Genomic DNA, 26,824 nt, shown 5'->3' on the forward strand with positions numbered 1-26,824 from the left:
TGTGTGTGTGAGTGCCTGTGGTGCTTGTTGTCTCCTATTAAAGCTGAGACTCCCAAGCCAGTTTTAGGAAGTGCACAGAGTGTGGCCATATGCTCTCCCCAGCCAATGGCCACACTCTCTACATAGTGTGTTTGGGCGAGGCCCACTTGCTTACCTCCTGTCCTATTTGAGCAGGCTTCAACCCCCGGGTCCTTAAGGACAGGAGGGCTAAACTAATGATGAAGGGTCTGCTTCCCTCATCGGGAATGGCCGTCCCCATAACCACGGCTTCGGCAACCACTACGTCTTCTACTTCATCTGTTTCTTCTCCTCCCCAAGCCTCTGGGACTCAAACTCTTGCCATGAGGTCTGGGGAAGGAGAGAAGCACAGAAAGGACAGACCCAAGAAGCCGTGTCCGGACTGCTCAGCCCCGGTGGGCCTCCTGCAAAATCCAAGACCCCTCCTAGGCCTAGTACTCCTCGGCTCTGTTTGCCAAGGTTCTCCCCAAAGCTGGAGGCACCTAGTCCATCATTCAGAGCTTCCCCTCATCGGCACTCCCCAGCTGTTGTTGGTAGCTTCCTCCTCCTGATCCACCCGTAGCCTTAGCGAGGTGGAGATAGACAGGATGATGTAGAAGGTCATCTGCACCCAGATCCAGATGGGAGTCTTGCCAGCCCCCTCTCCCTCCGGAGCAGAGAGGTCTCAACCTTTCTCCACCCCTATAACTCCTTCTCCGATCGACCGTCGGTTTTGGAGTCTTTGGATCCGAAGACTCTCGTGGTCGGGGGGTTGGCACCAATGGTACCTTGTACCGCAACACTGACCATTGCCTTGAGTCCATCAGATCCAACCAGTTCAGATCCGAGCTGTCAGAGCCATAGCATCGGCGTCAGATCTGAGGTGGTGCTTTTGACACTGGGCTTGTCAGAGTGTAGCCACCCACTCTGTGTGTCAGCCCCAGGGGACTCTGCTCTGACTCCTTTATCGGGTCTGATGGGAACGACTCCCTTTGCCACCTCTCAGGATGTCCATTCTCCATCGGCCTTCAATGTGGTGGAGAGGGTTCTCTCGAGTTCTTCGAGACCCCTGACCATCTCATCCTCGGACTCCACCCCGACTCCCTCTGCTTTGGGTATGGCCCTGACCTTCCTGCCATCACAGGGACAGCCTGTGTAGAGTTTGACTCAGGGAGCCCCCCCACGGGGGCAGCAAGAGGTTTGCGAATTCTCAGCACGGATGGCCAGTCTTAAAGCAATAGCTATCATGTCAATGCATCTTCTCTCCCATGCTACAGAGGGAGCTGCCAGGGTGGCCAATTCCGACGTTACCATGAGGCATCATGCCTGGTTCTGGCTGTGTCAATTCATGGATCCCTTCAAGGTGTCTTTTGCAAATACCCCTTATGATGGTTCTTACCTGTTTGGGAAAACAGTTCATGATACATTTGTCCAGAGTAAGAAGAATGGGAAGACACTGTCTGTCATCGGAATCTGCTTCTCTCCCCCTCAAAGATCCTTCTTTAGGAATCAGTGAGGGACAAAGAAGATGTAGTTCCGAAAGTCTCAGTTCTCCCAGGACATTCAGGACTCCCCTTCTCCCAGAGACAGAGGGGGTATGACAGATGCCACCCACGAGGCAGGGGGGGGGGGTCCAAAGAATTCTGGGTCTCGAAAACCTTTCGCGGACAGACCTGGCCAGCAGCCCTGAGAGGCTTGCCCGACTGCTCATCTCTGGAGGCATTCGGGGGTCGCCTTTCACTACACCCAGTGGCATGGGAGTCTGTAACATCAGACCATTGGGTATTGTAAATTATATCCAGAGGTTATTTCATCCCGTTCACCGAACCAGCTCTCCCACCAAAATGCCTCCCAGATGTTCCACCCATGCAAAGAGAGGCAGTAGCTCTAGAAATAGACAAGCTGCTCAGAAAACGAGTCATCTAACCCATCCCCCTAGACCAATCCAGACCAGGCATTTATTCCAGGTTCTTTTTAGTGCTATAGAAGACAGGGGACCTAAGTCCCATCCATCTATCCACCTTGAAACCTGTCAGTAGCCATAGAGAAATTCTGGATGGTCATTCTTCAATCCATCCTGCCTTACCTGCAAGAGAAAGATTGGATGTGCTCGATCGACCTCCAGGACGCGTACTATCATATCAGAATGGACAGGCACTCCTACAGGTTTCTCTGCTTCAGGCTGGGAGCCAATCATCAGTTTGGAGCCCTCCCCTTTGGTCTCACCACAGCCCGCAGGGTGTTCACCAAAGTGATGACAGTTGTATCGGTTCACCTGAAGCTTCAGGGAATTCAAGTCTATCCTTACCTGGATGATTGGCTCTTTGCAGCCCCCACCAGGCTTCTACTTTGCCAAGCTAGGGATTATTTCCTCTTATTGAACAGTTTGGGCATCATCATCAATATCAACAAATCATCGCTGATTCTGGTTCAGGTTCTAGACTTCATTGGCACTCAGCTGGACACTGTCCAGATGAAGATTTACATCACACCAGAAAGGGTGCATAGTCTCAGAGTTTATGCCTTGCGCATTTACCAAACTCATCTTCCTACAGCAGAGGCTGTTCTATGAGCACTGGGGTCCATGGCTGCCACAATCACTGTTGTACCCCTTGCTCGCCTTCACATACGAATTCTTCAGTAGACACTGGCAGTACAATGGTCCCTGTTAGATTTCCCTCTTCCTCATCCAGTTTGCATCTCTCAGATTTGCAGGGACTCTCTTCAATGGTGGATTTTGTCCCCAGATCTCATCTGGGGACGTCCCTTTCTTCTGCCCCTTCCCAAAGCCACAGTGACCATGGATGCCTCCCAGCTGGGGTGGGGGGGCATTGCTTGGGAAGGACTGTCCAAGGCACTTGGTCCCTCCCCCGAGACCAGTTTGCATATCAGCGTCCTGAAGATGAGGGCGGTGCTTCTAGCATTGGAATCTATCCATGCCCTTCTTCCTCTAGGGAGTATTGCGATACAAACACGTCAGTGGTCTGGTATATCAAAAAACAAGGAGATTCATAGGTTCATAGGTCGGTACTAGGCTGTTGGTCCTAGGGCCTATACAAGTCAAGCCATAACAATTCCCTGGCTATTTCTTCCCACATTATTTACTTCCCTAGACCCCTTTCTAGCAGGGTGACTGACGTGATCCCCGGGGTGAATTTACTTTCTCCCATCCAATCAAGGTTCCTTTTGAAGAGGGCCAAGGAGGTGCTCTGCTTGACATGTATGGGCAGTCTATTCCAGAGTCTGGGGAGTCTCTGGGTCAGGAACCTATCCCTCCAGCGTGTTTTGTTTATTGTGATGACAAGGATTATATCCCTGGAGTGTGTGGCTCTGAGGGATTAGGATTTCTTTAAGTGTAACATGTCCAACAGCTCTGGGTTTGACATGGCCTTGTATGTTAAGCAGAGAGCGCCTCTGAGTAGACGATATGCGACAGAGTATAGCTGGAGTTTTTTAAGGCGGTCAGCATAGGGCATCTGCTTTAGGCCTGTGATTTTTTTAGTGAGGTATTTCTGCAGCCTTTCCAGTTGTTGCAGATGTCTTGAGAGGTACATACCAAATGGGGCGTTGTATTCTATAATAGGTCTAGTGAGGGATGAGTACAGTGGGACAATGACCTCCTTTTTTCTGGATGAAAAGCCCTTAGTGATGAGGTGTGCCACATAGAAGGATTTCCTGACTGCTTTGGCGATGTGGTTATTGAAGTTGAGACCACTGTCCACATCTGTCCCTAAGTGTCTTATCACACTTTCAGTGTTTAGTGTACTGCCATCTATGTGGCAATTCACAGGTACACGTTTTTTCCCAATAATGGCTCCCAGTTTGCAGTCATCTGTGAAATTTGTTATCCAGAATCCCTTAGTGTTGGCCTGTACTTCAGAGAAGTAGATGCCAAACAAGAGCAGTCCCAGGACTGAACCCTGAGGTGCTCCACTTGTCTGGAGCTGGATTTGGAGTCAGCTACTTTTACAGTGTGGGTTCTGTCAGAAAGTCAGTTGGCAATCCATCGAGCGACGTAGGGATTAATGCCCAGCTTAGTAAGTAAGGAACCAGGTCTTAACTCCTTTGTCGAGAAGCCATGAGAGTGTGGGAATGAGTGATTTCCACCAGCCATTTTCTAGTGGCAATGCACATTCTGGGATGGTCCCCAACATTCTAGTGGACAGGCTCAGCAGAACTATTCTAATGCCTTACGAGTGGTCTCTGAATCCTTCAGTAGCGAAGGAGATCTTTCTAAAGTGGGGTCGGCCTTGCTATGATCTCTTTGCATCTCCTTCCAATGCAAAATACAGTGAGTTCTTTGCTCTGTACCCCCCTCAGGGGGAAGCCCAAGAGATGCTTTGGTACATGCTTGGCCTCCCGGTTTTCTTTATGCTTACCCTCTGTTACCTCTCATCTCAAAATTTCTACAGAAAGCTTGCAGGCTGGGGAACACAATAATCCTCATTGCCCCATTCTGGCCTCGTCAAGTCTGGTTTCCCTCCCTTTGGTCTCACCTAGTAGTTACACCATGGATCTTGAATCTGGTTACAGATCTCATTTCACACCCCTCGGGGATCTCTCACCCAGATCTGGACAGTCTAAAGCTCACAGCTTGGCTGCTCCAGTTCCCTTGATTATTAGGACTCCCAGTTTATCCTGTCCGGAGAAAACCATGTTGGTAGCAGCTAACAAATCTTCCACTCGCAGAGGGATTTAGATCCCTTTATGGTTCCTGTGTCAGCAGTCTTAGAGTTCTTGGCAGGAATTTTTCAACAAGGTGCCAGCTGTTCTATGGTTAAGGTCCACCTGGCTGTTATTTCTAATTTCCATGTGGGGGAGAATATGTCTTCATTAGCCTCTTCTAAACTTTACAAGACCTTCCTTAAGGGTACCTTTCTTTTAAGGGCTCCGGTGAAGGATTCTACTCCCCCGTGGGATCTCACTTTTGTATTACAAGCTTTGGTCTCTCCTCCTTTTGAGCCCGCAGCCCTGGTAGACTTGTAGTACCTGTCCTGGATGACTGCCTTTTTGGTGGCTATTATGTCTGCTAGGAGAGTGTTGGAAGTTCAGGCACTATCTAGCAAGTTTCCATACATGATTTTCCATAAAGACAGAGTCTCCCTGTGCACTAATCCGTCCTTTCTTCCTAAGGTGGCGTCAGAAGCTAACATTAATCAAACTATTAATCTTCCCGTTTTCTTTCCTAACTTTCAGAACAAGGGTGAATATAAATTACACTTGTTGGATGTACACAGACAATTGAGATTTTATCTGCACAGGACAAAGTCCTTTCGCAAATCTAACCAATTATTTATTTCTTATTCAAAACCCTTCTTCGGAAGTCCGATCACCAAAGTAACCATTGCTCATTGGATTTCCCAGTGTATCATTTGGGCTTATTCTGACAAAGATATTTCTCCTCTGGGTCAGGTAGAAGCACATTCCACCAGGTCCATGGCCACTTCAGTGGCCTTTTGGTCCAGGGTGTCACTGGATGATATTTGTTGTGCAGCTACTTGGTCCTCATCTCATACCTTCATTTCACATTAAAAATTAGACATTGTATCCAGGAGTAGTGCATCCTTTGGCTCCACGGTGCTCCAAAATATCCTTCCATGAGGACCTCCCAGGTGTTGGTAGCTGGGGACTCTGTCCCACAGGTTGAAGATCAAATGAAGTCATCTACTTCAGATAAAGAAGTTATGTACTCACCATAACATTCCATCTCAGTAGTTGTACTTCATTTGTCTTCAACCGTCCCCTTCCTCCTGACCTTGTCACTATTGCCCTAACCTTGTATTCAGAAGGTGCATACTATAGTGGCTTTCCTTGCTTTGCTTGGCTTAGGGATTTTGAGGAGCCTTTAGTGGTAAGGTCTCATTGGGTTGGGCTTATGCTTATTGAGCAGCAAACTCGATCTGAGGGAAGGAAGGAGACAGAGGCGATTATGGGTAAGGGTAGGAGCTTGGAGCTTGGATCAGATGCTAGTGATGCAGCCGACTCTGATCTGATTCAGATCCATAGACCCACAGGTTGAAGACAAATGAAGTACAACTACTCAGATGGAATATTATGGTGAGTACGTAACTTCTTTTTTTCCTTCCTGATAAGAGAGAGAGAGATACATTACACTTTGTAGTGTAGAGTTGTTAGCTTTTAGTTAGTTGGGTAAGTTAGGTAGTTGTTTTTTCCTGCCTTTCGGGACTTGTTATTGATAGTCAGTTGTGTATGTTAGTCGTACAGAGCAAGACTTTAAAACGTGTGTGTCTTGTGGTCATAAGCTTCCCTCCCAAGAAGCACAGCATGGTGGTTATATGGAGTAGTTTTTGTGAGTTTTTTTAATTTCCTTTCTCCAGCTTTACTGTTAGAGTTCACATCTTCTCCCTTGCAGGAATTGTTAAGTTCTTTCTGCCAACTACGGCTGACAAGATCCAAGGTTTCAATAAGTGTATGGCCTGTGGCCATAGGATTCCACTGCAGGACCTTCACTCTCTTTGCATATCCTACCTGATGGCAGTACACTTGGATATGGACTGCAAGGATTGTGCCTTCTTTGGGACTAGGGCTTTGCAAGCTCATAAAGACAAGCTGGTGTTGGAAGGGTTGATTCCAGCACAGACAACAACCTATCCTTCTTCATTATCTACTTCATCTCAGCATTCTTCAACTTCTCCAGCTGAAAGACCAGAAAAAAATAAACCTATTAAGGAGAAAGAGAGGCCTAAGGAACAAGAAAAAGAAAAATATACAGGGAAGAAGTTGGAAAAACAAGAAAGTGGTCCCCAGATCCATTTTAATCCTTTGATCAGACACCAAAAACTCTGAGAAAGTTGAATCCAGTGAATATTCGGATCCATTTACTTATCCCCCCCCCACCTCTTTTCTCACCGAAGCCGGTGAGTCCAGTGCTCAGCTCAGCATTTTTACAGGAGAGGCATTCCTCCAGACTACCATCACTGGCTTCTTTGTCAATGAGGAATGTTGAATTTGTCTAACACTCATTTGCAGGACTCATATCAGATGATAGTTAAACTCCCTGGTGGTGTTGGAAGGTGAGCTGTTCCCCCCAACACCTCCACTGGCTACAGTAATCACAGATCCTTCCCTCCTGGGGTGGAGTGGGGGACATTTCAAAGGGAAGATGGTCCAAGTTTCTTGGTCACACTTGAAGGCCAGTCATCACTTCAGTATCTTGGAGATGAGAGCAGTCCTCATGGCGTTGCAGGCTTTTCAGGACTCCCTCCCTGTCAATATGATTTTTGTCCATACAGACACCATGACCATAGTCTTGTACATAAATAGGCAAGGGGGAACCCACTCATGTCCATTTTACCAGAAAGCCTTGAGAGTGTGGTAATGGTTGCTGTACTCCCATCACTTTCTCATAGCAATGTCCATCCTGGGGACTTCAGTTTGCTGGCAGACAAGCTGAGCAGGTTCATTCTTCTGCCTTACAAGTGGTCCCTCAATAAAAGAATGGCAACTCAAATCTTCAGTCACTGGGGACAATCTTGCTATGATCTTTTTGCTTTTTGCCTAAACACCAAGTGCAGCAGTTACTTCACCGTGATTCTTCCACAGGGTCAGTCGCCAAGGAATGCTCTAGATTTGGCCCCCAGATCTTCTATAAGCCTTTCCTCCCATACCATCTGTGATGCCCACCACTGGCAACAGTAATCAAGGAGCCTTGGTCCTCACCACTAGCACCAGTGGGGGACGTACATTGGGAGGATGACAAGTACACACACAATATTTCCAGATGCAGCTCTCTGCATCAAGTGCAGTCTCCTTTAAGAGCACACAAAGACCAGAGTCAGTCCAGGACTGGTTCCCCCTCTTTCTCTAGATCCCCAATAAGACTCCCCACTGGCACAGCTATAGAGTTGACATCCCAGCTGAGTCAAGCCAAGAACTCCAGCACCCTCTCTGTCCAACCAGTGCTTTGTGTCCCTGCCCAAGTAGCTGACACACACACACTCTTTGAGATTTGATTTGCACACACACACACACACACACACACACACACACACACACACACACACACACACACACACACACACACACACACACACACCTGGGAAAGACTGGCACAGGTTTACTACCTATGCCACCTTCTGCCCAGACTATAAGGTTTTTACTGCCACCGGCCACTCCTTATCAACTACTTTAAGGCCCGTAACAAAGGGTGTCCAATCTTACCATGAAATGTTACTGTTAATACAAATGGTAGTTTGACCAAGAGCAAGGCTATTAGGAATGACCCACAGTGTCACCAAATACTTATGTCTCACAAATATCAGCCACAATGAAAGGTTTAAATATATTTAACAATAAATAATAAAAGAACAGTATATAATTACAGCTATATCAGAGTTCAAAATCACAGGAAATATTTAAAACAACATTGCAGGACAGTCTCAAATAAATAAATAAAAACATCTACATTAAGCTCAGCTATATTCCTGACAATATCTAAAAGAATTATACTGTTCCCTAGACTGACTTACAGAGCAAGCAGGATAGATGTGGTGAATGGATCTTCTTGTCAGGTCAAAGACAAAATACAGAATGCTACCTCTCTCTCAGAGACTTCCCAGATTAATATCCCAAATATTACTGATGGGATACTTGCAGAATGATGTAATTCATGTCGCCTGACATCAGTTATCAGGCTCAAAACAACCATTGATGCCAGCTGGTAGCATTTAGCATCTACCTGTGAAAATACATAGACCTCAGATTTTTGGCAAATGGTAGAAGTTATAAAATAATTTAATAATAATTTCCTCCACATTTAAAGACAATACAAAACACTTCTAGATCTAGACATTATGTCTCCTGTTGCACTGAAACTGAAAGATAACATCTCTTTTTATGGCCCGGCCATAAAGCAATTCAATCTCAACTATTCTTCTGAAGTTAACTTCTTGTGTTACATTTCCCATTGTTAAAATATATACATCTAAACAGTTGCAATAGTGTATATACATTTCTGCTCCATACTTTACAAAATATCTCTTCAACACGCGTCTGTACAATATGACATACAGTTCTAATACATCTGTAACACAAGCATCTTACATGAAGCATGTTGACATTCACAAATGTCACATAACCATTTATTGAATTCCAGGCAGCTGTGCTGTCAGTATCTCCCTTTTCTTACACTTCTGTATAAATCACATTAATATTCACAAATGACATATAATTATTTCCAAAATTTAGCTAGCTGGGCTGGCAGTATCTCCTTTTTGTGACACGATCGATAAAGAAATTCATTCAGAAAACCAGAAGGTGCAAGGCCAGAGTAGTCCTCTTTGCTCCCTTTTGGCTCTGGCAAGTTTGGTTCCCCTTCCTTAGGCCTCATTCAGTACATCTGGCCTGGGCATTGGATTACCATTCAGACATCCTGAGTCACTCATCCAGGCAGCCTCTCCCAGATCTAAAGACCCTGAAGCTAACCGCTTGGTTCCTCAAATTCTAACGGCGGGCTGAGATACTAGGCTGTCCTCTTCAGTGGTTCACATTTTCTCAGCTTCACAAAACAAAATACTAGAAAAGTTTATCTTTGTAAATGGAAAAGGTTTTTTATTTGGGCATCTTCCAAGGGAATAGACCCTTTCTCTGCACCTCTTCCTTCCATCTTGGACTTCTGGTCAGATCATTTTTCTGGTAGCCGTTACTTATGCAATAAAGTTTCAGAATTGCAAGCACTGTCCTATAAACTGTATATGGAAGCACAAGAATGTCTTTTAGAATGAATCCCACTTTTCTCCCAATGGTGGCATCCACAATGAAACTTAATCAGACCATCAGTCTACCAGTATTCTTCCTGAGATTTTCTAATTTTTTTTTACTAGATGTTCGTAGACAACGCAGACAGGACTAAGGATATTAGGAAATTCAACCAGCTGTTTCTTGCTTTCTCTAATGCTATTTGGGCCCAAAGCATGTCAAGAGTTAGTCTATCTGGGTGGCTTTCTAGTTGTATAAACTTTGTCTGCGACAAGCTTGGACTATACATGCACAAAAAACAAAGGCTTATTCTGCAAGGGCAATAGCTGCCAATAGTGTCTTTATGCACAGAGTTCCTATCAACGAGATTTGTGCTGCAGCTGCTTGATCCACTGTTCACACATGATTCATACATCCATTCTCAGGGGTATCCTTCCTTTATACCATGCTGGTATTTTTGATAGCTTGGGAATCTGTCCCAAAGCTTAAATTGGGTGACGGTTATGTACTTACCATAACAATAGATCTGTGTTGTTTTGTTTTCATCTGGTTCAGCATCCTTCCCCCATCCCCTTCCAAAGTTGTCACCTGGTGTTCCTTTTTTGAACAGATAGACCTCACCATGGGCCTTGTCCTGAGTAGCCCTTGATTGCTGTTTTCTGTTTATGGACATCCGTTATCCCCTTTCATATAAGTTAGCCTATTATGAGAATCATTGCATAATTTTCTGGGTATGAGCAGACATACTCCACCTGAGGTACTTTGGTAGAATGTGGGGAATTATGGGTAGGGAAGGAGTCAGAGCCCTAGATCTACAGCTTCTAAAAGTGTAAAAGTCGAATCCAGTGTCCCAAAACTTGAACCAGATGAAAACAAGACAATTCAGATCTATGGTTATGGTAAGTACATAACTTTCATTTTTCTCCAGTACTCTTAATGGCCACATCCCTTGTTTTCTCAGAGCGTAATTTGTATAATCGTAGCATCTCAAAAAGAGTCTGCTTGTAGAGTGTGCAAAAGTAAATGGAAATGCTACTCTATATGAGCAGCCAGTTAGAGCATTGACCCCTTCTCTGCTTCCATTCCTGAAATATTTTGGTTTCTTTCAGACTTATTTGGTCAAGGTTCGAGTTGCTCCACAATAAAAGTACAATTCATTTCTATATGCACCTGCCATAATGGCATTGACTGTCATTACATTGCTTCTCATACATTGTGTAAAAACCTTTTTCAAATGGTCTTTTCTTCTACCCTCCGGTAAATGACCCAGTTCTACCTTGGGATCTTAGTTTTTATAAGTGTTGCCCCCCCCCCCCCCTTTTGAGCCACCATCTTCAGCACAGTTAAAATTCCTGTCCTGGAAATCTTTGTTTTTGGTAACAATTTCATCTGCTAGAAGAGTTTCAGAATTACAAGCTTTATCACATGCTCATCCGTTCTTAATCTTCCATAGTCAGAGTGTCTCTGCAGGCTAATCCTTTCTTTATTGTCATGATTGCTTCAGAGAGCAGTTTGAATCAGCCTATTCATTTGTCTGTTTTCTTCCTTAACCATAGTAACCACGAAAAGTATATTCTTCATTTCTAGATTTTCATAGACAGCTGAGATTCTGTCTTTACAAAGCAAAAGCATTCAGGAAAGACAAACAATTGTTCATCTTCTTCACTCCATGCAAAATAAGACAAAAAGTATCTTAACTAACCTAGTCCATATGGTCGTCAGATTGCATTTCATTTGTATATACTCCACAGAAAAAATCTTTGCTAGCCTAACTGAAAGCTCATGATGTAAGTTTATTCACTACTTCAGCATCCTTTTTCAGGAATTCTACTCTGGGTGAAATTTGTGCTGCAGCAAACTGATCTATGTTGCACACCTTCGCCGAGCACAATAATTTGGATATATTGTCCAAATCCAGAGCTTCCTGTAGATCAACAGTCTTTAAGGGTAATCAGATTGAATGGACCAGATGAATAGGATATGGATGTTATGTACTTACCATAGTATGTCCAGTATGACATCCTTCCCTCCATCCCCCATCCAAATTGTCATTTTCTTGAAGACCTGTCAGACCATCCTGAAGCTCTTCTGTTTGGTTTTCCAGTATGCCTGTATGAGTCATTGTCATCTATTATCAGTCTACAAACTCGACCTGAAGAAATTGGTAGTAGTAGTACTTAGTACCTATGGAGATTATTGAAAGGAAAATTTTTTAAAAATCTTGAGGCTTGGATCACTAACAGGGCCAGATTGGATACAATAAGAGGTTAAATATGCAGCTGTCATACTGGGTACATTAGGATTAAAGGATCCAGCAATACAGTAAGAGCATAACTTGCATATCTATGATTGGTATATACTAGTACCAATGGGGAAAAATATTTGCAAGTAGTTTTTGAAAGTATTTCTGAATTTAGTGTTGCATAAGTTAGTGCAGTATCAATGAAATCTTGCTAAAACTGACAATTGCAAATGCTTTCAAGATTTTACTCTCTCATAAATTATAAATATCTCTTCAGTGGTGCACATTATTCTACAGTTTTGATCATGTGGAATTTTAGATTATTTATTCTCACACTCCCCCTTTAGACTTTATTTTTAAATTTTTTTTTTCTACTGGAAATAATTTATACAATATTTTAGAGACTATAGTACTATTTATTTAATAAATACAATAGATATAAATGTTTTAGAGGGTATATGTACTACTATACATATATTGTTATATTGCTTTGAGTTGTTATTACAGTAACATAATTGATCTTCACTATGTTCTCCAATGTTTTATGTTTAGTGGTTGTACACTTAGTGTAATGCTTTTTATATCTTTAAATATGTGTTCCCAAGCTGTGTCTAAAGAAGTCAGATTTAATCAGTTCTATACCCTAGTTAACAAATTTAAATTCAGAAGTTAACATATTTAAATATATGAAATATATTTAAACAAAATATATAGATTAAAACTGTTAAAAAACTTATTTCTATAGTGGTTACCTGAGATTCATTGATTAAGTTATTATTATTATTGTCCTATCTCTCCAACAGTTTGCCCTTTATAAAAAGATGACTCAGGCTGCTATCCTCATCCAGAGCAAGTTCCGTAGCTACTATGAACAGAAGAAGTTCCAGCAGAGTCGGCGAGCAGCACTACTTATCCAGCAGTACTATCGAAGCTACAAGGAATTTGGCAAACAAAGGCAAAGGCGACGGGCCGTGGCCATTGTACAGCAGAAAATAAGGTACAGAGTTGGCAGCAGGAATGTCATATTTATCTGACTGAGAGGTCAGGCATTTGTGAAGGGCTATAACTTGAGAGTATGTAGTGGTTTTGTGTTACAAGTACACCTACTGTTGCATAGTTTTAAGGTGGCCGCTACACTGGGGATACATGTAACTTCTGTTGTGCAGCTTTCAGTTTAGTTAGGGGGAACCAATTCCAAAACACTTGCTCTCAGTATGAGAGACTCAATAGGGTATAAGCTTGCTTCATAGATAGACCTTACACTGAGAGCAACTATTGTGCACTATGACCATGGTTATTGCTACTCACTGCTTCCTTATATGTTCACTTCACTCAGATAATGACAAGGCTGATGTGAAGTTGTTCTATCTCGCCTTCATTCTCACTGATGGGTTCGGAGCCGATCCTCGGCTCCGACTTGGCCAAATGCTAAAGCTTGATGTCTTCAAACAGCTCATGGCCTACTCCCTATCCCATGATGCAATAGTGCTTCCCTCAGATCTCATTTGCCGCTGCAACAGATCGGGTGTTCTTCGAACAACTCTGGCCAGTATTGGAAAACTTTGGTAATTTTTTTCTGGATAAATAATTTTTTTTCATTCTTGTTTGATAGTTGTAGATTACATTTAGCTTCTTCAGACACTTGTCTCTTTTGTTGGTTATAGTGATAACTACTTAGAGTGGTTTCTCTTTTTACTTGAAGCTGTTTTTTTTTCTAGGCCTATTTACAGTTACTGACACTGTTATTAGACTAGTGTTTAGATTTAGATAACTTGCTCCCTATCCTTTTTGCTTTATTAGCAGCCCGGTTTTTATTAGGGCATTAAAAATTCTAATTTTTGCTATTACTTGCAGTTACATTTTATTCAACCCTGCATATTTTATTAGGGTTGGATAATTGTTGTTAGTTTCAATGTGCTGTGTGTTATACATAGTTGTTATAGGTGAGTTTAGACCCCCTTTATTGAGACTAATTTGTATGTATATATATATATATATATATATATATATATATATATATATATATATCTGTGTGCTGTGTGTTATACATATATATATTTCTTTCATAGAGTTAGAGTGTTCTACTTTGAATAAGAGTGATGTCTGAAAAAGCAAAATCTGGGTTTAAGAAATGTCCGAAATGCAGACAGAAGATGTCCTTTACAGAAGAACATACAAATTGTGTTTATTGCTTAGGTGAGCTTCACCTGCAGGAAAATTGTGCCATCTGTCACTCCTTTAGCTCTCGTGTTCTTCATGAATGCAGGAGCAAACTCATGGCAAGAGGTCTGTTGAAATCCTCTTTTCAAGAAGCCTTAGACAAGGACAAGTCCACTAAGTCTTCTAAAACTGTATCTACAAGTTCATCATCAGGGTTGGAGCCAAAAAAGGGCTCATCGACGTCCACATCTAAGTCTAGTAAGACTGCCACCTCGCCTCCGAAGCCTATGGAGCTAGAGGTAATTGTGGTCAGTAGGAGCCAATCCCCAGCATTGGAGCTAGTATCTCCCACTTTAAAGTCTCCTATTCTCCAGTCTGAAACATCATCTATTACCTCCCGGTCCTCAAGACTGTCAGATAAGGATGTGGATTGAGTGGTACAGAGACTTTTGCAGTCACAGGCACTAGCTAAAATTCTATCAGGTTCGACCCTTAGGGCTTCAGAACCAACCCAGACACAACCCGTTTCTTCAGTTCCTCCTCCGATTCTACCCGAAGTTTTGGAGATGGTGTATTCGGAACAGATGATTGTAGGACCGTCAGAGCTGACACCCACTGAGCTTTCGGTTCTGACTACTCTGACTTCTTCGGTGCCTACCTTGGAGTCTAAGAGCTGACAGTCACCGGTCGGGTCTGGAGAGGATAGTCGTACCAATCTTTCTGTGCTGACTTTGCCTCTCGGGGCCTCGGCTCGGGTGAGCTCAGCACCTAACTTGGGCTCAGAGCCCTCAGTTTCAGCGCCGCAGAGACTGCCTGTTTCTACGGATCCAGGCATCTCTTTGGACTGGAGCAGCGGGGCTTTCGATGTTATGAGGAGAGTGCTATCCCCTCAGGCATCTATGTCATCGATTCCAGCAATTTCCTCCCCTAAGGTTCTTGTGTCTGTCTCTGCTTCACTGATCCCTCAAAAGCATAGGGACCCGGAGTCTCAGGTCCCCCCCCCCCATCGTGTGATCCCTGTTCTTCTGGGACCTCCCCAGAAGCTCCCTCTGAGGAGGTTCCCAGGAAGAGAACTTGCAAGAGGAAGCATCTGGATTCCCCACAGGAATAAATCACATCAGATACTGACTTAGATGAGTCAGAAGGGTCCCCATGGTCCCCCTCTGAAGATATCTCTTTTGGTGATATCTTAGAAATCCTAAAACAGAGGGGTGGCTGGAACCCCCTTAACCCTACTGATGATGAATCAATACTCCTGAAGGCTTTTGGGTCTCAACCCTCCACCTCTTGGCTGACTCTGCCCTTCGTTGAGTTGATTGATCTTCTCTCTCAAAAGGTGTTGGAGTGCCCAGATACCATAGAACCAGTCCCTCGAAGGCCGAATAAATTTATTACTTCACCTCAGGACAAGGCTTTCCTTACCAAAGGAGTACCCATTGATGCTATGGTGGTGGTGGCGGTTACTAAGAAGGAGCTATCAGAGACCTCCACATCTGTTCATCCTCATAATAGAGATTCTGGGATCATGGACAGATACAGAAAGTGCATGTTTAGTTCAGCGGCCTTTACTTTTTGATCCCTGAACTATCTCACACATTTCACCAGACTACACAGAAATCTCCTTAAGGAGTTAGGAGATGCTCTACAGGGTGTGGTAGCTGCAGGGGTCACAGATAAGGTAGCCTCCCGCATTTATATCACATTATCGAAAGATGAAAATAGCGAACGCTATTTCATCGAACCTAAAATATCTAAACCACATAATATCAAACATTCAGAACAGCGAATTTTTTCCTTGGGAAAAAATTTGCTATTCCAAAACACATACACACAACACAAGAACACCTAAAAAACATCAATCCACACACATACACTTATAATCCTACAACTAACCCTACACTAAACTATACATACACTACTATCTATCCACTTACCTTAACCCAAACCCTAACCCTAAGGTCCGTCACTATCACACACTCACCTAACCTGCGCCCTAACCCTTACTCACTTAACCCACCCCTAACCCTAATTCACCTAACCCGCGCCCTAACCCTAAATCACCTAACCCGTGCCCTAATCCTAACAACCACACATTCGCACACTTACCTGAACCCGACCTGTAAGTTTCCACCACAGCGCTGAAAATAGCAAAGTCACAGAACTGGCCAACCAAATTCTTTCCATAGGAAAGAATTCTGTGTTTTGCAGCTTCGCTATTTTTAGCATTTGCTCAAAACGGGTCGATATTAGAACATTCGAAGTTTTAAAACTTCGATGTTCTGATATAGACCCAACCTCCCAGCTTGCTACCCTAAATTCCCTTATAAAGTCTTCCATGCATCTGGTTTCATATGCAGCTGATGGAATGAGTAGGGCAGCAAGTATAGGAATTGCTCTTAGGAGACACTCCTGGATGTGCTTATGTTCCTTTGTGGAGCCCTTTAAGTCATCCTGTGTAAACACCCCCTTTGATGGTTCGTCACTTTTTGGACTGAAAGTAAAGGAAACCCTTACCAGGTGTGAGCAAGATGGAAAGACTCTGTCTGCCATAGAAGTTGGCTGTTCCACTCCTACCAGACCTTATCCTGAAGGTCAGAAAAGTAAAGTGGGAAAATGTGGTTCCGTAAAGCACAAGGAGCTTTCTTTGACACATGTGGTAAAACCCCCTCTAGAGGCAGAGGAGGGGGCAATAATGGGAGATGCCATCCACGCGGCAGAGGGGGCCTGCAAAATCAGGTCGACAGGGATCAGTTCTTTGGCAAGCCCTACCACCGTTCCTGAAAGGAGGCCCATCTGTCCATCTCTGGAGGCAGTCAGGGGACGCTTATCTTTGTATCCAGACACCTGGCTAAAATCACAAAAGATCAGTGGGTACAAAGCATACCCACTGTGAAAAAATCCCAGATGTTCCACCCAATCACAGGGAACAGGCAAGCACAGAGATTATGAGGTTGCTAGAAAAAGGACTCCTCCAACCAGTCCCAGCAGGTCAGAGAGGATCCGGAACCTATTCAAGATTCTTTTTAGTACCAAAGAAAACAGGCAACTGGAGACCAATTTTGGATCTCAGCAGGTTGAACAAATCTATCAAGAAAATAAAGTTTTGGATGGTTGCGCTACAGTCTATACTTCCTTTTCTAGGAAAAGACAATTGGATGTGCTCAGTAGGTCTCCAGGATGCGTACTACCATATAAAAATGTCCAGACCATCCAGGGATCATCTGATGCGTTCAGCTGGGAGCCAGACACTTTCAGTTTCGAGCTTGCCCTTTGGTCTCAATACAGCCTTCAGAGTGTTCACCAAATGCATGGCAGTAGTCACAGCTCACCTGAGGCGGTTAGGATTCCAGGCATTTCCATATTTAGACGACTGGCTCCTCACCACCACCACCAAGCATCAACTCATACACGCAAGGGAGACAACCTTATATCTTTGCAGTCATTTGGGGATTACTGTAAACTGGGACAAATCTGCTTTGCAGCCATCCAGACATACCATATTTATAGTAGCAGATCTCAACACAGTTTCCATGACCATAAAACTCCCAATGGAAAGAGTAGTGAACCTTCGACAAACTCTGAATCTCATCCCCAAACAGAGAGCCCCAGTTTCAGTAGTGCTGAAATTACTAGGGACCATGGCAGCAGCCATCATTGCTATTCCATTAGGCCGAATGCACATGTGGATACTGCAATGGCTGGTTTTCACACAATGGTCTTATCAGGAACTCCCAATGTCCCACCACATTATAATAAAGTCATGCAAGAAGGATCTTCTTTGGTGGCTGACTTCTCCTCAAGTGACAATAGGATGCCCCTTTGTTATTCCAATCCCGGTTGCCACTGTGACCACAGACGCCTCACTGATAGGGTGGGGGGGACATTTTCAGGGAAGGACAACCCAAGGCACATGGGAGAATCACAAGGCTCATCTGCATATCAGTGTCCTAGAGATGAGAGAGGTACTTCCAGTGTTGCACCCCTTTCAAAACTTTCTTCCTCTAGGGACTATTGCAATACAGATGGACAACTGTCAGTGGTCTGGTGCATAAACAAACAGGGAGGAACCAAATCATACCCCTTATGTCGAGAGGCCTTGAGAGTATGGCAAAGGGCAATATCCACCCAGTGCTTTCTGATAGCAACACACATTCCGGGGAGGTCCAGTGTGATAGCAGACAAGTTGAGCAGAGCAATACTTTCTCCTCATGAGTAGTCCCTGAAAGAAGAAGTACCAGAAAGGATATTCTTCAGATGGGGCCAGCCTTGCTGCGACATATTTGCAACCCCCGCCAACACCAAATGCAGCAACTACTTTTCCCTAATCCCCAACTCGGGAGATGCCCCAAGGGATGCACTTGTACACAGTTGGCCCCCGGGACTTCTTTATGCTTTTCCCCCATTTCCTCTGATACCCAAATTCTTACAGAAATCCAACACTCTGGGAAGGACCATTATTTTGATAACCCCTTACTGGCCTCGTCAAATCTGGTTCCCCTTTCTGCAGCCTCATCTACTGGAAGAACCATGGATCCTGGACCCAGTTCCAGATCTTCCGATACATTCATTACCTTAGCAGTCAGCACTCCACTGATTGTTTTCATAGAGTTTAGTCCTTCACTGGCTCTACCCGCTCCATTCGCCCTGCAAGCTCACTCCACTCCCCTACTCTGCCCCCAATTACCACCCGCCCCCAGTGCTTCTACATTTATACACCGTAACCACACCCCCCATCCATACAACCAACCACTTGATCCACTTCGTTAAAGGTATATAACCTATCTCCCACTAGTCTTTAACAAAGAACATGATCAGTACTTATCCTCATACAATAACCTATATATAATACTTCCAATATGCCACCTACAGCTACCTCACCACTCCTTAAGTTTCTACTCTTATTTTCACTCCTACCTTTTCTATCCATACCTTACCTACTTACACTGTATGAACACCTTAACTGCCTAGGATTTCATTACCCCATAAGACAAACCTCCACACCAACACTTGTAGTCTCTCATAGCCATACAAACATACCCAGCACACCAAACTGCCTACAAGCTAAAAATCATAGATTGACTCACATTAAATGCAATAATCCAAGAGCTAGGAAATTCCAAAACCTCATATGTAAACTTCTAAAACTTACACAGAGAATACAAGTTCACTCCTTAATAGATGGTGATATCCACCCAAATCCAGGCCCAAACTCTACCACAACTACAGAGCCCCACACTCCAACTCCTGCCAACACACAATTGCTCACCAGACCCTCTAACTCACTCCTAATAGCCCATCGTAATATTCAGAGCATAAATAATAAAGTTGCCCACCTACATGCTCTCATGAATGTACATTCATTTGACATCCTATGTCTCACTGAAACATGGCTCAAGGCATCAACACAAGACAATGAGGTTATTCCTATATCTTGAGACTAGACCGTAAAGCTAAGAAGGGTGAGGGAGTAGCTATTCTGTATAAATCTGGATTACAGGTGACCCCTATAGACTCTAAAGCACCACTAACTGGTAATGCAGAAATCCTTATTTCCAAGATTCAACTTAATAAATGTAAATCTATCTATATCATCTGTATTTATCTTCCACCAGGCAGTAACACTAACACCCTAGAGGATATCCATAGTTGGCTTTCCACTACCTACCCACAAGAAACCATAGTACTCGGTGACTTTAATATCAACTGGAAGACCTGTACCTCTGAACAGCCTTCTACTCATATTAACCTATACGCTATACCGCTACGCTCTTCCAATAAAATACTGATTCAAACCTCTCTATCAAAGAATACAGCAGGTGACTCTATATTTTCCAACTCAGTTGGTAAAATTTGGAATCAACTTCCTACTGACCTCTTAGCCCAAACTTCTATCACACTATTTAAAACTCAACTGAAACATTTTCTAACCAATCACTGGCTTTGCTCTTGCAATAACCCTAGCTGATCACGTACCTCCTACCTTCTCCTGCACCCTTTGCACTGTCTCCCAACTCTATTTCTCCGTTTTATTTTTCATCTCTGAGAAATTGACTCTCTCAACTTCAAACTAAAATTTTCTAGTAACTCTATCTTTTGCTTTTAAACTACTTAATTATTTCTGTCTCACATTTTATATACCTGTACTGAAGAAATTTGATAGTCTCTGTTTTCACCCTTTGAACTTACTGAAAAGATAGCCTAAATGCCTGTTTTAGTTGTCTTAAATTCCTATGTAATTATGAATGCTTGTTTTACTTGAATCTCAAATTACCTTTGTACTTTGACCTGTACTGTAGAAATTTGATAGTCTCTGTATTCACTTTTTTGAACTTACTGAAAGGAAAGCCTATATGCCTGTTTTACTTATGTCTTAATTCCCAATGTAATTTTAAATCCCTGTTTTAGTTGCGTCTTAAATTACCTATGTACTTTGAATGTATTTTTTGTTATTATGCATTAGATAGTGGAGCTTTTCTCCTCGGGCCTCCACTGAAAATGGACATGTATCCAGTTGGACTAGCCCGGTTAACAAATGTAAAATAAAAAAATAAAAATAAAATATACAGTTTTACTCAAACCATTACATCCCCCATCCTAGATTTGATTCTCATAAATAGTCATCACCAAACTTACAAAGTAGGGACCTCCCTGAAGATATAAGCAACCATTCACTCACCTTCTTAATTGGATATAAGAGTGACATTTCAAACCCAACCACCTATAGGACAATAAGAACCAACAAATATTTTAATCCTAACAGCTTTCAGAAAGAACTTAAGGCATGTGATTGTTCACCCCTGAAACACCTACCTTTAGAAGAAGCAGTTAAATACTTTAATTCTAAATTCTTAGCCACTCTTGACTACCATGTGCCAACCTGTACAATTAGAACTAGGATTAAACCAGCCCCATGGCTCTCTAAAGCTGCCAAACAAAAAATCCTCCTTAGAAACAAACTCTCGGCCAGCTGGCATACTATTAAAAGCCCTGCAGATCAATTAAAGTTTAGACAGCTAAGAAATGAAACAAAAAAGCCATACTGTTGGACAAAAGAAATGTTTACTTTCAGCTCCAACAAACCAACCAAAACAAACCACAAAAATTCTGTTCAGACATCAATAAACTTCTACACCCAGATCGCAGTCACACCCACCCCTTTAGGCTGTGATCACAGTAGTCCCAAGCAAATAGCCAATACCTTTAACACTTTCTTCACAGAGACCATTCATTCTCTTGCCAATCAGCTATCCCCTGACACCTCATCTTCGACCACCTCCATCTCTAACACACACCCATCATTTCACTTTCAACCTGTTCCTACATCCCTTGTCTGCACCCTCATTCAAAAACGTAAACCTACTACCCTCTCTGTAGACCTACGACCTGCAGAATACCTGCAAAAAGCTGCAAAAGCCATAGCCTACCCCATATCCATCCTGATTAAATAGAACTATTACTGTAGGAACTATCCCATCAATCTGGAAGATTTCACATATTATCCCCCTGCATAAAGGTGGTAATTCCAATTAATTATCAAACTATAGACCTATTGCTATATTATCTCCAGTGGCAAAAATCATGGAGAAATGCATTCATAAACAACTGTTAAACTACCTATTAGAAAACAACTTGCTAGCTAACTGCCAACATGGTTTCAGGCCATTTCATAGCACCACCTCTGCTCTTTTATCCTTCTCTGACTGTATTAATAAAAATTGTAATAATGACACTCTATCCTCAGCCCTCTTTATTTATCTGTCAAAAGCCTTTGATATATTGAACTGTTTGTAAGTTTCTGTGAGGCCATTTTTTGCTTGGGCTAAAGGAAAGTCTCTCTGTTGATCAGTGGCAGTGAAAAACATTGAGCAGCCTGCCTGCCCCTGTGGGAGTGGTTACTGACTTGAAACTGTAGTTTTATTGGCCATTTTGGGTCAATTCCAAAACTCCTTCATCTTCCTCTCTTAAAACCCTCTTTTGAGTGGTTTTGCGCATTTTTGTGCATAGCGCAACTGCGGGCAGCGCCGCCTAATTGGGTTTAAACTATTCCTGGCTCCACAAAGTCTGCTCTTCACATTTTCCCTTAGAACTGCTCTATCTCTCAATTTAAACACCATATTCTCATTCTAAGGCCCTTCACTGGTCCAATTAAGTAATCCTACAAGTTAGCACTATTAAACCATAAGCACTACTTACTCTTATACTCTCTACGATTACCCTGTCCTCTATTGGTCCGTCTTAAATTCAGTTTCCCTGTTACTCTAGCATGTCCAAAGGTCAGTCAATGGTTTCCTCTCCAGTCCAGCTGGTGAATCTGGGAATTTTGAGGCAATGTTACAACTGTCTCATGTACACGGACAACCCTCTCTTCCTCCAAACAGGTTCAAATATATGTGAGAGATGCAACTATTTAGCCAAACTGGAGGCTGAGCTCTCTCATCTCAAAACTGGTGTAACCAGTCAGGAGGAGAAGGTAACCTCACACAACACAATTCCAGTATCACATAGTCCCACCACATCAGCGAACCAAACACATAAATACACAAAACATACTCGGAGGCTCTAAATAAAATCTACCTAAGCAACAGAGACCTCCAAAGCAGACATCCAAGCAAACGCTACCTCAAAACAAAACACACACAACACATAACCCACAAAGTCAGTGTGCCAAGCAGCCACAGCCCTTAAGGCTGAATAACACACCTGATACTCTTGTTATAGGTGACTCTATTGTCAGACACACTGACGCCCCGGCTCACCAGGCTGAATAAAGAGAAGGTCATGGTGAGCTGCCTGTCAGTGCTAGGATCCGAAACATAACGTAAGCACTCAGGTCACTCCAAAGCAAATACAAATATGACTCAGTCATTGTACATGCTGGTGTGAATGACCTGAGACGTACCTCCCTGGACTACATGAAAAGAGACATAGAGGAGCTCTCTGATCATGTAGCCCAGGCTGGTATGACCCTGACCTTGAGCAGCATCTTACCCTCACCTAGAATGATGCCACAGTACAAAGACAAAATGATCGATTTTAACAATTGGCTAAAATTTTGGTGTCATTCAAAGGGGATCCAGTGTCTGTCAGCCTGGGATGACATGCTCGACAAGCCACGTTGCTTTGCTAGGGACGGCTTGCACCTGTCACCACTGGGCTTTCGGATATTGGCAAAGGCTCTTGCCACCCCCATAGTGCCTTTTTTAGGCAAGGCTCAAAGTCAAACCCACCCCCATAGACAGCACAAGGAACAAGAAACTAAGGGTAATGCTGCTAAACGCCAGAAGTCTTAACCTCAAGATGCATGCACTCAAAGCTCTCCTCAGTATGGAGAACATCGATATCTGTGCAGTGACATAAACCTGGTTCAAGGCTCCAGAGAGCCCCCCAGCACTACCAGGCTATACCTCGTATCATGCTTTTCGGCCCCAAAACCTGGACCGAACCACAAAAGGAGGGGGAGTTTCCATATTTATCAAGGATATCCACACCTCCAGGTTAGTGGCATTGCATGAAGTATCGGAGACCATCCATGTGCAACTAACAGTGGGCAAGACTGCTTTTCAGTTTATAGCATCCTACAGACCACCCTCTCAAAGTCAGGAATCCCATTCAGCTTTCCTGAAAACATTGGAGAACATGAAGATCTCTCCGAACACCATTATATTGGGCGACTTCAACTACCCAAACATTGACTGGGAGCACTACTCAAGCCCCAGCACCTTAGCCCAAAGATTCCTGGAAATTATAAACTCAGATGCTATGGAACAACTAGTCACCACTCCCACAAGAGGGGACAACATACTAGACCTGATCATTACCAACATGGGGACTCTCTGCTCCACACCAGAAGTATATCCCTCATTGGTAAGATTAGACCATAAATTAATTTCACTGGATGTCCACATCCCGACCCCAGCCCCAGCCCAGAAAACCACAGTGAAAAACTTCTCAAAAGCGAACTTCTCACTTCTCAAAACCGAAGTGGAATCCTTCAAGGCCCCAGGGCCAGTGGAAACTACAGCCCAAACTGCAGAATCCTATATAAATGCATTCTACGGACATCTCCAGGAATGCATGGATCATGCTATCCCAAACAAAACCAAGACCCAATCATCCAAAGGCAGGCATCCAGTCTGGTGGACCCCTGCCATAAATAAACTGTACAACAGAAGGAGGAAGCTACTACATGATAGAGCAAAATCCCTAATAGGGAAGGCATCTCTGATCAGTACTAGCAAAAAATTACGATCCCTCATAAAATCCTCCAAGGCCAGCTTCGAGAGAAAAAATTGCACAGGACACCAAAGACAATCATAAGGCTTTTTTCAGTTATGTTAGAAACCTGGGATGCAACTCCCAGACTTGTTCTGAGTTGATTCTAAATGACAAAAATACACTGAACCCACAGACATCGCCAATATCCTGGCAGACAGGTTCAGTGCAAACTTCTCCACCCCCTCCCCCCAAAAGAGCAAGTATCTATCCCGGCAGAGGGCTGCCTCCCAAACATCTCAGATGCTCAGGTGAAGGCTGCCCTCTCCAAAGCAAAAAGCACTGCTTCCATGGGACCAGATGGCATCCCAGGTTGCGTCCTACATGAACTACAAGAGGAACTAATCCCTCAAATAAAACAGCTTTACAATCTCAGCCTCACTACAGGATATGTGCCCACAGAATGGCATACAGCAACAGTAGTCCCACTCCACAAAGGTGGAGCCTCTACGGACCCTGGAAACTATCACCCCATAAGCCTGACTAGCTTAGTCTGCAAGGCTATGGAGAGGATCATCATGGAGCTCATAAACAAAGACATTGGGGACCTACAGACACTAGATCCTACCCAGTTCGGCTTTGTCAAGGGCAGATCCTGCCTTTTGAACCTGGTTGACTTCTTTGAAACAGTCACCAAAGCCATAGATGAAGGGAAGGTAGTCTACACAGCCTATCTGGACCTTGCAAAGGCATTTGACACAATACCCCACTCGGGCATCATAGATAAGCTATCCAGCTTAAATATAAACCCCTATGTCACAAGATGGGTCGCAACTGGCTCAAAGACAGAACCCACAGAGTGAGAGTTGCTGGAACCATGTCAGACTCGAAACCGGTCACAAGTGGTGTCCCACAGGGTTCTGTCCTGGGACCACTCTTGTTTGGTATATACTTTTCCGAGGTACAGGCAACGTGGGAGGACTATGGCTCACCAACTTCGCAGACGACTGCAAACTGGGCCATAATCAACTCTCCAGCTGACACAAACATCCTTCAAAAGGTCTCACAGAGACAGATAACTGGTGCCAGCGCCATGGTTTAAAGCTAAATGCCAAAAATGTATAGTCATACCCTTTGGCAAAACAATGTGCCCACAAATTACCACATAGGCGGAAACCCATTAAGTACAGAGAAAGTTATTAGGGACCTGGGGACCCAAGTTGATAGCAATCTCTCATTTGAAAACCACATTGCCAAAATGGTTAGAAAGACCTTCTACATAGCCCACCTCATCACGAAGTGTTTCACATCTAGATCAAGAGAGGTAATCGTGCCCCTTTATTCATCCCTCATCAGGCCCATCATAGAATACAATGCCCCTTTTGGGATGTACCTTACCCGACACCTGCAGCAATTAGAAAGACCCCAAAAGTATCTCACCAAGAGGATCAAGGGTCTCAAACAGATGCCATATGCTGCTCAGTTAAAAAAACTCCAGCTCTACTCATTTGCATACCGCCTACTTTGAGGCGATCTATGCCTGACATACAAAGCTATGTCAAATCCAGAATTAATGGACATGCTCCACCTCAGTAAATCTAAATCTCTTAGAGCCACACGCTCGAGGGAATTGAACCTCAGCACAGAAATAAATAGAACTTGCTGGAGGGACAGGTTCATAACCCAGAGGCTCCCTTCGCTCTGGAATAGAATTCCAGTTCATGTGAGGCAGAGCACCTCACTGAATCTCTTCAAGAAGAATCTCGATATGTGGATGGGGGATCGTAGGTTTGTTCGAGGGATTACTCCCATGTCACTATTAGACAGAGGCAGAGTAAACTAAACCTTAAAAAGGGCACAGTATACTCAAATCAAGGGGTGGCGTAAGCCATACAGAATCGGGCTAGGCTTATAATTGCCCCAGGGCAGATAGCCTAGTATGAACCTATGAACCTATATGTTCAACCACCACTTACTCATTAGCATACTCAAAAACCTGTCACTAGACGCACTGGCTATACAATGGTTCCAATCCTAGTTAAACAACAGGCAACAGGCTGTACTATGGGAGAACAACTTATCTTCACACCTCCGAGTTGCTCTTGGTGTCCCTCAAGGCTCCATATTAGGTCCTCTCCTATTTTCTATTTTTATAAATGACCTACATTCTGTAATACCTCAGGCTACCTGTATGCAATACGCGGATTATTCCACGTTAATATACTCAGCCACTTCTCCATCAGACCTACAGTCCCTAACCCAAAATGTGTTTAATACAGTTGAGAAATGGCTTCTACACCGATGTCTCATCTTGAACCTCAAAAAAACAAAACTACTACTATTCTCTCCCACCCACAGGGCCTTCCCACTTAATTTTACTGTTACATCAAGCAATAGTACTATCATATCTCCTGATCCTACTACAAAACTACTTGGGATATTAATAGATAACAACCTTACCTTTGATTCCCATATTAACAGTACTATAAAAACAGT

General features: G+C 43.5%; 1 protein-coding gene across 5 annotated transcripts in view; it reads left to right on the forward strand.

The window, feature by feature from the left end:
- Nucleotides 1-26,824, forward strand: part of CAMTA1 (calmodulin binding transcription activator 1) — a 2,166,856-nt gene that overhangs the window by 1,505,534 nt on the left and 634,498 nt on the right. For all 5 annotated transcript variants that reach the window (XM_044056441.1, XM_044056437.1, XM_044056440.1 and 2 more), the window contains one exon: nt 12,760-12,953. In XM_044056441.1, coding sequence (XP_043912376.1) covers nt 12,760-12,953 — 194 coding nt within the window. The remainder of the gene's footprint in view (nt 1-12,759; nt 12,954-26,824) is intronic.

This window comes from Protopterus annectens, chromosome 14.part0, assembly GCF_019279795.1.
Source record: "Protopterus annectens isolate FY-2018-M chromosome 14.part0, PAN1.0, whole genome shotgun sequence".
NCBI lineage: Eukaryota > Metazoa > Chordata > Ceratodontiformes > Protopteridae > Protopterus > Protopterus annectens.